Below are 16,986 nucleotides of genomic sequence, written 5' to 3'. Positions count from 1 at the left end.
TAAGAACTTCTTAACAAACAGAACTTTTCAAGTAAGAGTAGAAAATTCCTACTCAGTAACCTATAAACTGGAAGAAGGAATCCCTCAAGGTAGTGTCTTGAGCTCTACATTGTTTGCTTTAGCAATCAATGACATTACTATAAATTTACCAAGTGGTGTAAAAAACAGTTTATATGTTGATGACTTTGTCATTTACTATACGAGTAGTAATCTGAGACATGCTCAGAGAGTTCTCAGTACTGCCATTTCAAATATATGTAGTTGGGCAAATTCAGTTGGATTTAAATTTTCAACTGATAAAACAAAAGCAATCGTCTTCTACAAAGACAAAAGATGGATGAAGAACCAAACAATCAAACTGCATCTTTATAGCACTGAAATACAATTTTGTACAAAAATCAAGTATCTAGGAGTAATATTTGATAAACATTTAAATTGGAAAGAGCACATCAAATACATTCAAGCCAAGGCATCAAAGCCCTTGCCATATTAAAAAAGTTATCACACACTAATTGGGGAGCAAAGCGAGACATTTTATTAATGATATATAAGGCAACAGTCTTATCCATAATAGATTACTGCTGTCCAATATATTTCATCCGCCTCAGAATCTGCATTAAAAATCTCTCGATGCAGTGCACCATGAAGGCGTGCGATTGTGCACAGGAGCTTTCCGATCGTCCCCAACAAACTCACTTTGGTGGAGGCAGGTGTTTTGCCCTTAAAACATCACCGTAATTTAATAACAATACAAAGAGGTCTTTCAATGCAAGCAGGATCGTCTCCTGCAACTTACTGCTTCCAAAACTGTAATCAAAGTAACAGCAGTTAATAGTACTAGCTCTTTCCCAAAAAGAGCTAGATACATAATGAACATACATAATATGAATCCAATTTTTCACCCACCAATGGAATTGCCACCACCATGGATTTTAAATAGAGTAAGATATGTACCTCCCTGTCTTACCTACTCAAAAAAACAAATGACAAGTACGGAAATGTACCGCCAACATGCTTTGGAGCACATTAGAAGAAAAGGCGACAAAATTTATGATATATACAGACGGCTCCAAAAATAATGTTGGAGTAGGAGCATCTGCATATTCGAAAAATATGTTAAGTAAAAAAAAGCCTACCTTCAATATCATCAGTATTTACTGCTGAAGTCACAGCCATACAGATGGCTCTAGATATGATATCTGAGGCAAAAGCAAGTGTCTCTGTTATTTTCAGTGACTCACGTAGCGCTATAGATGCAATAAGAACAGTATAACCAGGAAACCAAATAGTACAGGAAAATTCAAATAAAAAATTCATCAAACTCCCCTCCAATCAGGAATATCAATGGAAATATGTTGGATCCCAGCACACGTGGGAATAAAAGGAAATGAATATGCAGACTCTGCTGCCAAATTAGCCTGCACTATCCCTCCAACAATTTCATATGCCCCAGTGTCAGACTGGGTAAAATCAGTTAAAACATTAATTTACCAGGATTGGAAAGAAGAATGGGCCTCTGTGCCAACAACAAATAAACTTAAAAATATAAAAACTGAAGTCTATGCATGGAGGACATCCATCAGGAGGAAAGAGCAAAAGAGGTGAATCCTAGCAAGGCTACGTATAGGACACACAAGATTCTCACATGGTCACTTGATGTCAACACCACATGCTGACCCAGTGAAATGTAACAGATGTCAAACACCCATGACAGTACAGCATTTGCTTGTTGAGTGCCCAAATTGGACCCAGCAAAGATCTATTTATCTGCGGAGTTTGGAAATGAAAAATATTCTTGCGGAAAGCAGGGATTTTTCAATTAATAAAATCATAAATTTTTTTAAATAAGACGGGTTTTTTCTTCAAATAAAGTCTAATTTTTTTTTTTTTTTTTTTTTTTTTTTTTTTTTTTTTTTTTCTCAGGATTGATCCCTGAGAACCAGCCCGAGAAGAGTCTACTGAGACTCAGAGGTCTGGAAAAACTAACACCTATTAATAATAATAATAACTGGGTTTGAGATATCATGTGTCCTCCGTGGTTCTTGCGGGGGATACTGGAGCTGGCGATTCATCTGCGCCATCGTTGACCGTATCAGTGCTGGTTGTGTCCTCAGCCCCTCCTTTCAATAAGGTAACCGGTAATCTACCTTCTTCGGTTCCCATTTTTATACTTTCGGGGTTTGAGACGTAACGTGCCTACCGCAGTTAATTGGAGGGCACTACGGCCGTTGGTAGTTCGTTTGTGCCCTCGGCCTCATTTCGTTAGGGTAACTGGTAGTTTCCTTCTGCAGCTCCCATTGGTTCCCCAGTTTGTGCCACACAAGTGACGCCTCAGTTATGGCAACTCTTATGGCAACACTAATTCCTCAGTTCAGTATATGTGAGAGCGATGAGTGTAACTTGTACATATTCACCTTTAAATATACCCAGGTATTGCTGTTGTTTTTAGTTCTTATCTTTTATGGAAGTATGTTAGCTGTAATTGTGATTTCACAAACTAAATTACACAGAAATAGTAGAAAAAACACATAACTCACTAAAAGGTACTGTATTTCCCCATCCCAGTGCATCGTAAATATTTTACCACAAACATAATCGGAAAACATACTCGGATATTACTATGTTCTGAATTTGGTTCTTATCTGTTATGATATTATGTGAGCTGTAATTGTAATTTTAAAAGTTAAAATTAATACATTATTAGAAAGAACATATATAACTTTCTAAAATTGTAAATTTTTTGGGTCATGCAAAAGAGGCCTCGCACAAAGTTGGAAATATTCACTTCCATTTTCCTGTGGAAGGTACAAAATATTTTTAGAATTTTTTTATACCATGTGGATATGCATATCTTCTTTCCATTGATATGTTAATTTTTTAAATTGACCAACTTTCAAGTTTGCCCAGTCTAGGGGTGTTCTTATTTAGTCCTGCCTGTAAGGATAAACCCTTAATGGACAGATTGATCTTTGGGAGTAGTAATAACAGGTTTGGTGTGGTGGACAGATTGATCTTGTAGATAAACAAAATTACGTGCCATCGATTTGAAAAGAATCGGGTGGGAAAGAGGTGCCAATACTTTATAGCCCATAAATTAACTAATGGCAACTTTTACTGGCTAAAATCACAAGCGTGGGCATCTCGGGCTTCAGTAGTGCTTATGACTTGAAGGATGAATATTCTGCGTCTCTCTCTCTCTCACATGACGTCTTTTTATAAATTTGCTCGTAAATATACCAATGAGTTGCTGTTGTTTTTTGTTCTTGCCTTTTATGATAGTATGTCAGTTGTAAGTGTAATTTTACAAAGAAAACTGCGAAGAAAAGATGGAAAATGCATGTAAAAATAAAAAGTTACTGAATCTTCATTTTTGGTAAATTTACGTAATTATTTGTCAACAAATATGCTAAGAAATTGTTATTTCTTTTATTTCTTATCTGTTTTGATATTGTGTGAGCAGTCATTATAATTTTATAAAATAAAATAAATTTATTTATTAGAAAAACATGTAAGTTGATAAAATTTATAATTGTCTTGTAAAAGATGCCCCACAAGGGGTTTGCAAACATAGTTATTTTCAACTTCTCATGGAAGGTAGGGAAAAATTTTTTAGATTTTTTTTTCTTTTTCAACCATACATTTGCATATCTCCTCTTTCTATTGATATGTTTTTTCGTAAATTGGCTGACCTCAAAGTTTACCTGGCCCGAGGGCTGCATATTGATATATTTACCCATCCAATAAGGGTTCATAATGCATGACCAAAAGAGGTCTTGAGAGATTGGGGATGGAAAAAATTATATGGAAGTACTTAGAATGCTCAAGGAAAAATAAAAAGAGAGCCTTAAGGAGCAAAATAACTGGACAAGGACCATCATCAAGAATCATCTTGAAAGTTCTTGAACTAAGGAGTCAAAATGTTGAAAGTAATGAACTGTTTATTACTGTTAGGGGCTCGTTCCTTCACAAGAAAATATGAAGAGATTACAGGATGAAAAATTATTAAATTATTTACAGTTGAAAATCTTTTTTTTTTTTTTTTTTTTTCTAATTTATTTTATTTTATTTTATAAAATTATAGTTACAGCCCACACAATATCTTAACCCTTAAATGCCGAATGGACGTATTAAACGTCGAGTCAAAATGTCTCCCGAATGCCGAATGGACGTACCATACGTCGACTCAAAAAAGTTTTTTTAAAAATTCGCGGAAAAATACTTATAGGCCTACCAGCCGAAAACTATTGAATCACACGCCTTGGGGGATGCTGGGAGTTCACGGATCAAGGCGTTGTTTTGTTTACAATCGTTATGCAGGCGCGCAAGCGCGAATTTCTTTCTTATCGCACTAAAAAGTATCAGTGACACATCTCAAAAATTATTTCGTCACTTTGACATAATTTTTGCACCGTTTTAAATTATCCGTTACATGAAGTATTATATATGAAAATGTGCACAATTTCATTTAGAATACAACAAAAAATATACTCATGATTGTAGCTTTTATCAGTTTTGAAATATTTCCATATAAATAACGATAAGTGCCAAAATTTCAACCTTCGGTCAACTTTGACTCTACCGAAATGGTCGAAGAACGCAATTGTAAGCTAAAACGCTTATAATTAAGTATTATTCAACTATTTACCTTAATTTTGCAACAAATTGGAAGTCTCTAGCACAATATTTCGATTTATGGTGAATTTATGAAAAAAACCTTTTTCCTTACGTCCGCGCTGTAACTCTTCTGAAAAACATCATACATGCGATTGTGGTAATGTTTGCACCATTTTAAAATTAGCCGTTACATAAAGTTTTATATATGGAAATGTGTGCAATTTCATGCACAATACAACTAAAACCAACCCATGGTTGTAGCTTTTATCAGTTTGAAAATATTTTCATATAAAAAATGATAAGTGACAAATTTTCAACCTTCTTGGTCAATTTTGACTCTACCGAAAATGGTCGAAAAAAAACGCAATTGTAAGCTAAACTCTTATATTTTGTTTAGTAATATTCAATCATTTACCTTCATTTTGCAACAAATTGGAAGTCTAGCACAATATTTCGATTTATGGCGAATTTATGAAAAAATAACATTTTCCTTACGTCCGCGCGGTAACTCCCGAAAAAATCATACGTGCGATTGTGGTAATGTTTGCACCATTTTAAATTAGCCGTTACATAAAGTTTTATATATGAAAATGTGCGCAATTTCATGTAGAATACAACGAAAAATACTTGAAGGTTGTAGCTTTTCTCATTTTCGAAATATTTGCATATAAATCACGATAAATAGAAAAAAAACCATGTTCGGTCAACTTTGACTCTACCGAAATGGTCGAAAAACGCAATTGTTAGCTAAAACTCTTATATTTTAGTAATATTCAATCATTTACCTTCATTTTGCAACAAATTGGAAGTCTCTAGCACAATATTTTGATTTATGGTGAATTTATGAAAAAAACTTTCCTTCTCTCCGCGCGCGGATTCTCCGCCATAAATCTCCGAAATGTGTACATCGCATTCTCGGAAAATTTGCTCCATTTCATATTAGGCATTTCATAGAGTTTTTATATGAAAATGTGCGTAATTTCATGTAGAATAAAAGGAAAAATATTTGAAGGTTGTAGCTTTTCTAATTTCCGAAATAATTGCATATAAAAAAAAATTATAAAAAAATTTCGACATTTGGTCAACTTTAACTCGTCCGAAATGGTCGAAAACTGCAATTGTAAGCTAAAACTCTTACAGTATCATAATATTCCATAATTTAACTTCATCTTGAAACAAATTCGAAGTCTCTATAACAATATTTAGATTTATGGTGAATTTAAAAAAAAATATTTTTTTACGTCCGCTCGTTACGAATTCATGTATCATTTTGTGATAATATTTTCTCTGTGTTGCTTTTATCATTTTACAATGTGTTATGTACCAAAATAATCGCAATTTAGTGTAAATTACAACGGAAAAAAAAGTAACTTGTTACCTTTAAATGTTTTGTGTACAGCGCGATTTGAATACAATTATATATGAAATTTCGTTTTTGCGCTATCATATATAGCATTATTTATATATGATAATGATAATTTTTTTCATTTCTGATGGTTGCATACTAAACTTCAGCCAATGACAAAAAAAGAAGCCAAAAATGAACTCTTAATCTTGAAAACTAAGCGCGCTGTGTTTTTTTGAAAAAAATATTTTTTCCGCTTCCGCACTCACTCCGAAACACCTCCGGCACACGGGAGACAATTTTTTTTTTACCGCTTCGGCGTTTAAGGGTTAACAAATAAGAACTAAAATAATTTTTAAAATTCTGAATATTTTTATTGTGAAATATTTACGAGAGTTACTGAGATGGGGAGATGAAGGACCTTGCTGTGAGGTATATATGTTTTTTTAATATTTCTTTGCGCATTACTTTGTAAAATTAACAATTACTATAGTTGAACTACTATCATAAAAGATAAAAACTAAAACCAACACCTGGTTATATTTACATGCAAATAAATAAAAATGTCCTGGAGCTACTTTAGAAAGGCAGTACAGCCTCTCATGAAATCTCAAAGCATGCTGATCTGTTTCTTGTCTCCCTCTCGCATTCTGAGCTACTACAGTTGCCATAAGTATTTATGGCCCATTGAAGTGATATAAACAGTTTTTACACTTGGCTCATCCAAACTGTATGGCATGCAATATTAACTCATAAAAGGTAACCAGATATTCACGCAAAACCTGTTATAGTTCCTCGTGATCGTGCCTGTCCAGTATGGGTTAATAAAACATGGATCTCATGAAATGCATGTGCACTGGAGGGAGAGAACTTGCTAGCTATGTGACAGCTCTTGCCATTATCTCATGCCTCTTTTAATATTCAGTACATGAGAAGATGCAGAGATGACAGAAGTTTGTAAAACTAGAGGAGGGTGCTCTAGAAGATCCTCCAATCATGAAATCAGAACCACAAACTGAAAATGGAGGAATCTGGCACGATCGCCACTCTGGTCAGAAGGGGAGTAGTGTAATGTGTTGTCTGAGTCTCATGGATGCACACAACTTGCAAGTGTGTCTTGACTGCCATAACAGGAAGAATGCAAAGATACTTTGTCTCTAGACTGAAGTTTGAGAACAGCAGCCCAGTCCGCTAGCCCTAGTTGCAAAATTGAGTGAGCTGGACAGTCAGGCATATCATGAACAGACCTGCCCAACCACTCTAGGTTTTGGTTCTTTGCAGACATCCAAGAGAAGGAACTGCTTCCAAAGACGGTCAACATTTGGTGATTTGTGTCAATGTAGTAAAAATTCATAACCTTCCAGAGATTTGTTTGTGGCACACAGTCTTATTATTTATCAAAAGTTGGGCCTTTTATTACATTTTACTGGCTTTTTGGTATGAAGTTTTTTTGTTACTGTATATTTCTGCGTATAAGACGACCTTTAAATCCTAAAATTCAACCCTAAAAATGTGGGTCTTCTTATACTGCCAATACTAAAAATAAAAACCTTGAATTCCAAGAGGTGTATTGTAGGCTAGCCTTGTCCTCGGTGCTATAGCCTAAGCACCAAATATCATGAAGATTCACCTTATGAAATGTAAAGTGATAAAGGTAGTAAAACCATTTTTACCTTACAGTAATTACTTTTCTCAAAAAAAATAATTTCAGTTTTGTAATTTAGAAGTCATCTTATACGCGGAAATATAAGGTATGTTATCAAAACTAAGAAAAGATAAATGGGTGATTGTAGTTTATTATTTTGTGTCTCATGATGATAACTATTTATCATATTTTTGTAGGACTCATTTTTCCAGAGCCAGTCTTCTTTTTATTTAGTTCATTTGGTAAATGACAAATTTTATTTGTAGATTAATGGGTGTATATCAACGGGTAAGGAAGCCAATGTGTACCATGCTACAAATGCAGAAGGAAAGGAGTTTGCTGTGAAGGTATACAAAACCTCTGTTCTTACATTCAAAGCAAGGGACCAATATGTTTCAGGGGACCATAGGTAAGATTTTTCTTGATAAGTTGTAATAGGTAAGATTTTTGTAAGTTGTAATAGGTAAGATTTTTCTTGATTAGTTTTACAACTGAATTATTTCATAGGTTGACTACTGAAAACTGACTTTATCATACATTAACCCTTTCACTGGAATTTCTTTTGTGACATTCCCAGCTATGTGCTTTTGTAGCATAAAAATAAATTTTTTTTAAATTTCATTTCTTGAAATATAACATCTTCAGTCAGTTCTATTTTTAGAATTGGACGTCATTTCATTTGAAAGAAAGACGTTCTGTCTAAAATAATTAGGAAAAATGTAGGAAAACCAAATAATCTGTAAAAATAGAATAAGAATAAAAAATCTATGTATGCAGGATTCTAATGTTGTTGTTGGTGACAATGAACAGCTTAAAATATTATGTAAGTATAGTACGTCAAAATGTAACAAAAGTGGTTTCTATGCTCGGATGTTATAAAACACCCTAGCATCCATTTTGTTCACCATTAATACTTATGTAGTACTGTATTCATATTTCACACTGACAATGCTTCTAGTATGCTTTGAGTGTGATATATCTCAAAACAAGGAATGATACTCAAATGTGTTTTCTTCAAACAATGTTCACAGGAGTATGTTATTTTTGCTTCCTGCTACATTCTCATGACATTTTTTTTTTTGTCTCTTAATAACACTTGTTCCGACACGGCATACAAACCTTCGGTCCTTTTACAATAGGAAGGTACTAGCGGCAGCTGGATAGGTCGTAAGCTTTCGAACAAGGGGTTCGGTAGTTAACTGCTTGTCCGAACAGGGCCGCGCGCGCAGCGACTGGGAGGTAAACAAATCACTTTTGCTTTCGGCCTGCTGGCGTGTGGACGTGTATCATCGCTCTCTGCCCGCTTCATCGTCGTTTGCTTTCGCATGATTGTGTTTTTCTTTTTCATATGTATCTAGTGAAACTGAATTGTAAGTACAATCATTTTCATTGAATTCAATTGTGAATTAAAGGATCTTGGTTCACAACGCCCTCCGATTACCCGAGTGCCGGGACTGAAGGGCGTAATTGCGGGAATTCATTTTCCCAGAATGATCCTCGGATTGGGTATGCTCGGTGCCGAGGGCGGGAGCGCTCGCTCCGAGCGTATATTGGGTTGGAAATTGTGTAGATGAAAATCGTAAGTAAGTGCTCTTTTCATTTATATTTTTTTTTGACCTGTATGCCCGTTGCCGAACGAATGCGCTCGACACGGAAACTTATTCAGTATGAAAGTGGAATCGCAGTACAGTATTCTTTTTTCATTTTCATATATTATTTTTTATTGTAGCAATACTATTTTTGGATCAGTTCCGAGCTTACCGGAGATTGATCCTTCCCCCTTTTTATTTTTGAATGAAGTGAAATCGCAAGTGCAGTTCTTTTTCATTTTCATTTTTTTATTGAGATTGCATTGTTGACTGGGATCAATGTTCCGCTATTCACGGGAATTGATCCTTCCCCTTTTTTATTTGTATGAAGTGAAATCGCAAGCGCAGTAGTCTTTTCATTTCATATATTTCTTGATTGCATCAATTCATTATGGATCAAGGTTTCCAGAAACCTTGATCCATAAAGGTAAGGAATGAAACCTTTCACCCTTGCGCTCGGTGCCGAGGGCGCGAATGCGCTCGATCCGAGCCCTTATTCTTTGTGAAGTGAATCGTTTGCAAGATGCATTTTCATTTTGTTCCTTATTATTGATTGCATCAATATTATTTGGTTCAAGTTCCGCTCAGTCAGGGAATTGATCCTTATGCCTTGTATTCGTGCCGATGGCACATTGCTCTAGGGCTCTTATTTTGTTGTTGGGTACATGGGTACTGTGCGGGGTGGGGAACGAGACCCCCCCCGCTCAGTTCCCACAGATGGCTCTTCCCCTTAGGGGGGGGGGGGGGAGGTTATCGGCGTTCTTCTCCTCGCCCGATCCGTCGAGCGCGGGGGAGGGCGCTCGGTGCCCGATGTACAATTGTATTAGGGGTCTTCCACTCGTGCGGGAGGGCAAACCCCCGCACGAGGGGATTTCCCCCCATTAATCGCTACTACTATTATTTCCGCAGGTGCTACTGCCACGAGAGTGGACCTTGGTGAGGTATGGGCGTCCTTCCAATTGCAGAGCGTGCTGGTGTCCAGGGGCTGCGGTTCTATGTCTGGGCCTACTGCGGTCACCCATGGAGTGGTGACCACGCAACCAGGTGACGACGTCCCTCCTCACCTGGTGTACTCGTCTCACGTGGTAACAGTCTTGCCTACAGCCGCTGTGAAGTGCCGTTCGCCGTACCGGAGAGGGGGGGCGCGTGCCGCCGCCGCTCGTGGTTGCCGCGCTGCAGCGACCACTTTATTCCGCTGCCCTAGAACTCGCCCCTGGACCTGCCGCCGGTACCAGGATGTTGCTGGCTGCTGCTCCACTTCCTGTGTTTCCGGGTGCTGCCTCCGTACCTGCCGATTCTGGGCTGACTGTCCATGCAGTTACTGCGCTGGCTGTCCCTGCCGTTGCTGCGCTGGCTGTTCCTCCCCCGCCGTTGCTGCGCTGGCTGTCCCTACCGATGATGTGTGGCCGTGCCTGCTGTTCCTGAGATGCCCATACCTGCTGATGTCGTCCCTGTTCGTGGTGGTACTACCCCAGACTTTGGTCTGTCTGTACAGGTGCGTCCGGGCCCTGTGGCTTCGGCTACAGCAGCCCCGGCTCCGCCCTGGATAGCAGATCTTACGTCTGTCCTGAGGCAAGCTGACGAAGAAGAGGAGGAAGGTGTCGTGGTCGTCGTCTTCATCTTCTTCATCGTCGTCGGCCGCCGCCTCTTCCCCTTCGACTTCTAAGGCTTTACAGCCGAGGAAGAAGAAGGTCGCCTCCTCCCTCTAAGAAGCTTCCTCGGGAGCTTCTCGGGACCCGTCTCACCTCGGTGGGACGGGAGGGTTCCTTCCGCTGGTCCTCCTGCTCCTTCGGGAGCGGGGCCCGTCTCTTCTTCCGCAAGGAAGAAGACTACGGGGACCAGAGGGGTACCGGCTAACACCGGTACTTCCTCGCCTGGTGTCAGTGGTTCTGCCACTGCATCAGGGTCCGTCTCGGCCTCCCGTTCGCGGGACTGGGAGGTACCGAGTGTACGGTCGCCTACCAGCGACCGTGCAGCCAGGAACCAGACCTCTGAGTCCGCTCAGCGTCAGGTTCACGGCACGGGGCGGAAGACTGGTGACAGCCGCTCATGCGACTCTCACCAGACCAGCTCTCACTCTCGCGTTGTAACAGCTGGCTACCCGGGGACGTGACGGTCCACGACCGACACGGGCTGAGGCTGGGAAGAGGTCCTCCCGTTCGCCGGTGCCAGCCACGGCTGGAACCAGCGACGTGACGTGCCGTGAGGACAAGCACCGGTCTCACTGCGACAGTGGAGCCTGCAGGTCGCCTGACCGTCGCTCTCACAGAGAGCGATCGGGTACGGCAACCAGCACCAGTCAGCTCTTCTGACACTCGAGATCAGTGCCGCTGTGCTCCAGTCCAGCCGTTCTCCACAGCGAGACGGTTCGACCAGGCCTGCAGCTCGATCGTCACCGCGGGTTGACGATCGCCTGCAGCCCTCCAAGCCTGCTGGTCCTGCCAGCGAGCGACGAGGGAGCGTCAGGTCTGCCTCTCCCGTACCTTCAACCTCCTCGGGTTACACCGGGAGGAGCGAGGTATTGAGGAGTGATCGTGAGGGTGCGCCCCTCATGATCCCACCACGACGCCCTACGTGCCAGGCACGGTTCTTGGACCGGCCAGGACGTATGCGCAAGTGGATGGGGAAGACCGAGAGGGCTGTCGCTGTTCCCCTTCTTAGGAGGAAGGTTCTCGGAATATGCTCTTGTTCGAAAGGGCTTAACGGCCCAATACCAGGTCCCACTCTTCAAAGATGCTGTGACTTCCGAGATCCAGAGGAACTTTGCCGAGGTTACGGCGCTGATTCGTCAGCACAATGACCTCGGGGAAGGATCGCCGCTCCCACCAGCAGAAGCCACGTCTCGGCTCGAGTCGTTTTGGGGCCCGAGAGGGAATCCAAATCGACGGTGGGTCTGCCGCGATCGGAGCTTGCCGACTGGGTTGAGCCAGGTAGTCTCTCGTCTCCGGGACAAGGAGGCTCTCTCGGTTCTGGACGGTCGAACAAGCTCCTTCACCTCCTCTACTGCGACAGAGGCGTTTCTACGTGTCTTCGGACATCGTTTATATATCCCTTCGGTCCTCCTGAGGTTTCGACCTCGACGAGGACTGGAATGAGTCGGAGCGGTATCGGCTCTCTCCTGTCAGGTCTCGATCAGCCCCAACCAGACGACGTTCACAATGGAAGGACGGCATTCCCCCTCACCTGCTGCCGGAAGTGGGGGAGTGCCTGGCCAGCCATTGGGACCCGCGTCAACAGCAGGCGTACGTTCCAGGGCATCGAAGGACGTAGCATTGAGACAGGAGATCAAGACCATGCTGAGCAAGAGAACTGTAGAAATCGGTACGGATCAGTCACCGGGCTTTACAGCCGACTCTTCTGGTGGAAAAGTCTACAACAGGCTGGCGCCCAGTGATAGATCTCTCTTCCCCGAACCGGTTGGTTCGCCAGACCCGGTTCACGATGGAGACGGCACGCTCAGTGCTCGACTCTATCAGGAGAGAACGATTTCATGCTTTCAGTGGACTTGAAGGATGCGGATCTACAAATACCCCATTCATCAGTCCTCCAGAAAGTACCTCCGCTTCATCCTCGACGGGACGGTGTACCAGTTCAGGCCACGTTGCTTCGCCTCTCAACCGCCCCACAGGTGTTCACGCGAGTGTTCACTCTGGTGTCTGCTTGGGCCCATTCGCACGGGATACGTCTGATGTAGGTATCTCGACGATTGGTTAGTCCTGGCGAGCTCCCGCTCGCAGTTGCTACAGGACAGGGATCGACTGCTCGAGTTCTGTCGCGATCTGGGGATCGTTCTGAACTTCGAAAAGTCCGATCTCGAGCACAAGCAGAGGATGAAGTACCTGGGTATGCTGATCGACACGGTAGCAGATTCAGGGAGGCAGCCAACCAGTTCCTGTCTCGGCAGGACAGGTAGCTCAGCAATGGCAAGTCGTGATCGGACACCTGTCGTCACTCGGGAAGCCAGTCCCTAACGGGCGTCTTCACCTGCGGTCTCTTCAGGGAGACCAAAGGAGAGTTGGTCACAGGCGACGGATCCCCCAAGCCTTCATGGTCACTGACACAGGAGGGGGTGGAGCCAGGACCTAGCCAGGTGACTGGACGACAGGAACCCCTTAAGAGGAGTGCCTCCGGGCACTCTCCCCCCGGACGATGCAGCTGCTCTCAGACGCATCGACCGAGGGATGGGGGTGCACACCTGGAAGAGTTGCGGATTCTTCAGGAGTGTGGTACGAGAACGACAAGCACCTTCACATCAATGTACTGGAACTAAAGGCAGCGTTCCTTGCTCTCCAAGAGTTCCAGGACGCTTGATGGGACACTCATGGTGTTGATGTACGACAACACCACGGTGGTGGCTTACGTCAACAAACAGGGGGGTCCTAGTGTCTCTCCCGTTGTATCAGTGACTCGGCAGGTGCACGAGTGGGCCGAGGCACACTCAATAGAGCTGTCGGCACGCTACATTCCAGGGAAGGAATGTAGTAGCAGACACGCTCAGCCGTCGGGATCAGGTGATAAGGACCGAATGGTCTCTACCACCAGGACGTGGCGGAAAGGCTCTTCGACCTGTGGGGGCGACCAGTCGAGGATCTGTTCGCCATCCGGCACATCAAGGAAGCTCCAGGTGTTCTTCTCGGGCCGTGCCGGATCCATGGGCCAGCTGCAGAGGACGCTCTTCAACACCCGTGGGACAACCTCTTCGCCTATGCCTTTCCCCCGTTTCAGCGCTGAATTCGCAATGGTGATCAGTCGAGCACTGGTCATCCCGAATCTCAGGATGATCCTGATGGCTTCCAAATGGCCACAGGCCATTTGGTATCCGGACCTGCGGCCTCTTCTCGCAAGAGAACCGAGAGAGATTCCCCATTGGCACAACCTCTCGGCCAGCCACAACGTCGAGCGGTACCACCGAGCAGTCCAGTCCCTAAGTCTTCACGGCTGGCTGTTATCCACCTTCTCTTGCGTACGAGAAGCTTTTTCGTAGCGCCACAGCAACAGAGATGGCTGGAAACTCCGTCAGTCCTCTGCAGCTGTGTACCAGGGGAAGTCGGCCGTCTTCGGTGGTGGTGTTGTAGACGGGGCCTATCTCTTCTCAGAGCCAATCTTCAGCAGGGTAGCGGATTTCCTCGTTTTTTCTTCGCCGAGAGAAGCTCCTCTAAGTTCCCACAGTCAAGGATACAGAGCCGCCTTGTCGCTCCTCCTGAAACTGACGGGATTGGACATCTCGAACTCGTTCGAGATCTCCATTGCTTAGGAGCAAGCTTCCAAAAGGTCTTGCCAACCCAGGGCGGAAACTCAAAATGACCATCGTTCTTGCTGGGACCTGCGGCATCGGCGAAGAGAGTACGGGAGCGTCATGCAGATAATGATGTGGATGAGATGCTGCTTTGTCCTGGAGGACGCTACGGCGCTATCTGAAGAGAACTCGACACCTCGGGTCCTGAGTGTCGACGCCTCTCCGTTAGCAAAGGGGGATCAACAGAAAGAAGTATCAAGAACACTCTTTCGTCCTGGCTGCGTGAGGTCTTTCAGGAGGGCGTAGGAGGCTGATGGTAGTGACGGACATCCGTACGTCCCGTCCGAGAACTCACGAAGTCAGAAGTATTGGCCCCTCGTTGGCGTTTCGTAAGAACTTCTCCGTGGCGCAGGTATGGAAGGCGGGGGTCTGGTACAACCAGACCACCGGCAACTTCCTTATACCTCTTGGATATTGCCCATAGGTCCTTGGATCGGTTTCCTTAGGGACCCGTGGTGGCTGCTCAACACGTCGTCTAGCTAACCCAGACCCTTAGCAGGCTGAAACAGCATCGAGTCCTGGTGTGACTGTATGAATAGATAGTGATGAGAAAGTGGCTGGCTTCTCTTCTATCTTTTTCTTCCCCTCTACCTGTGGGTAGAGGGATACGGTCATCACCCTGCTGGATAAGGACGAGATGCCGGTGAGCTATATGACAGAGCCCCATCCTATCCCTTTCACGAGGGATGGGAGCAGAATATCCACCACTTCCTTCTTCTACAAGGGGGGGAAGTGGATGCCTACAAGAGTCAAAACCATGACTTTACTTTGCTTCCTGTACAGGAACAAGTTCTTACATTGCTGGTACGAAGAGATACGCTTGCCTCTCTCTTAGTACTCGGTCCAGAGGTCTGACCATTGATCCTGCTGGTGCACACCCCGATCAATCTCGGACAGAGGCTTGGATCCCTCCCTCGCTCTTACGACCAGGGTGGCTTCCAAGGTTGGGCGAACACCAGTCTGTTCACAAAAGACTCAGATTCCACCCACCAAGAAGTGAGTCTTCCTATTGTAAAAGGACCGAAGGTTTGTATGCCGTGTCGGAACAAATGACAATTTGTCTAAAATTGCATTTTTCCTAACTATACAAACCTTGAGGTCCTTTTACACATAGCCCCACCTCATGCCACCCCTCACTCTGAAGTTTTTGCTTGGGCCAAAAGCAAAAGTGATTTGTTTACCTCCCAGTCGCGCGCAGCGCGCCTGTCGGACAAGCAGTTAACTACCGAACCCCTTGTTCGAAAGCTTACGACCTATCCAGCTGCCGCTAGTACCTTCCTATTGTAAAAGGACCCTCAGTTTCGTATAGTTAGGAAAAATGCAATTTTAGACAAATTGTCATATTAAGGCTTATTTTTTTTCCACGTGCAGTAATACCTCAATCTCACGCGATTCGAGTTTTAAGTCGTGATATGGATTCACAGGAAAATCTCTCGGAAAGGTTAACTCAACATAAGTGCTAAGTTAGATATGGACAAACATAGTCGCAATTTTCCATCATATAAAGAATAACACAAACTTTACCATGGATTGGAAACTCGTCCTAGATTTCATACAAGAGCAGCTGTTGATACAAATGTTAGATGGTATAATCTTCATTGTTAAAACAAGATAATAGGATCAACCTTTCCAATGGAGCCTGGGACTCTTGACATATAGAAAATATCTTCTCTAAGGCAACGATGAAGGGTATTAAGAAATAATGGTTGGTAAAAATGTGTGGCCGTTTGAAGGTTATAGTCTACAACTATTTCTCTCTTCTTCCCCCTTCTGACCGATCTATTTTTAGAAGTCTTCTCAACCTGTATTTAAGAATTTATGTATTATTACGGAGAGAGAGAGAGAGAGAGAGAGAGAGAAGAGAGAGAGAGAGAGAGAGAGAGAGAGGAGAGAGAGAGAGAGAGAGAGAGAGAGAGATGTAAAAACGTGGAGGGACCTACTAATTGCCAAACACTCCCCCCACCTGCCACATTAACAACATATTTGATGGCTCAGGCTTTAAGCTTCTTTTTGAGTTAAAAACAAAAAGATGAGGGAAAGGCTACATATTTTCATATGTTTTTGTAATTACAGTTATATTATTATTAATTAATTAATAATAAGTGAAAATATTAATAAACATACATGTCTCATCTCAGAGAGAGAGAGAGAGAGAGAGAGACGAGAGAGAGAGAGAGAGAGAGAGGAGAGAGAGGAGAGAGAGATGAGAGAGAGAGGAGAAGAGAGAGAGAGAGGAGAGAGAGAGAATGTCCTTACTTAAGAGTGTAATGGAAAGGTTATTTTATTTCTTTAAAATACTACACATACGAATTTTGTAATCACAGTTATATTTATTTGTATTATTTAATCTTATTATTGTTTGGAAAAATATTAATAAAACATAGTACATAATGTACCATTAAAATTCTCTCATCTCATTAAGAGAGAGAGAGAGAGAGGAGAGCTAGTTTTATTTTTTATTTGTTATTTAATAATTTGCATATCAAGCGTGAAAACA

General features: G+C 42.8%; 1 protein-coding gene across 1 annotated transcript in view; it reads left to right on the top strand.

Annotated features, from left to right (window-relative positions):
* The window catches only part of LOC135203229 (serine/threonine-protein kinase RIO1-like), a 133,564-nt gene that overhangs the window by 36,007 nt on the left and 80,571 nt on the right, over window positions 1–16,986 (top strand). Inside the window, exon 6 of the mRNA XM_064232997.1 lies at window positions 7,871–8,013. Coding sequence (XP_064089067.1) covers window positions 7,871–8,013 — 143 coding nt within the window. The remainder of the gene's footprint in view (window positions 1–7,870; window positions 8,014–16,986) is intronic.

This window comes from Macrobrachium nipponense, chromosome 33, assembly GCF_015104395.2.
Source record: "Macrobrachium nipponense isolate FS-2020 chromosome 33, ASM1510439v2, whole genome shotgun sequence".
Classification (NCBI taxonomy): domain Eukaryota; kingdom Metazoa; phylum Arthropoda; class Malacostraca; order Decapoda; family Palaemonidae; genus Macrobrachium; species Macrobrachium nipponense.
This window is presented reverse-complemented; position numbering and strand designations above follow the sequence as displayed.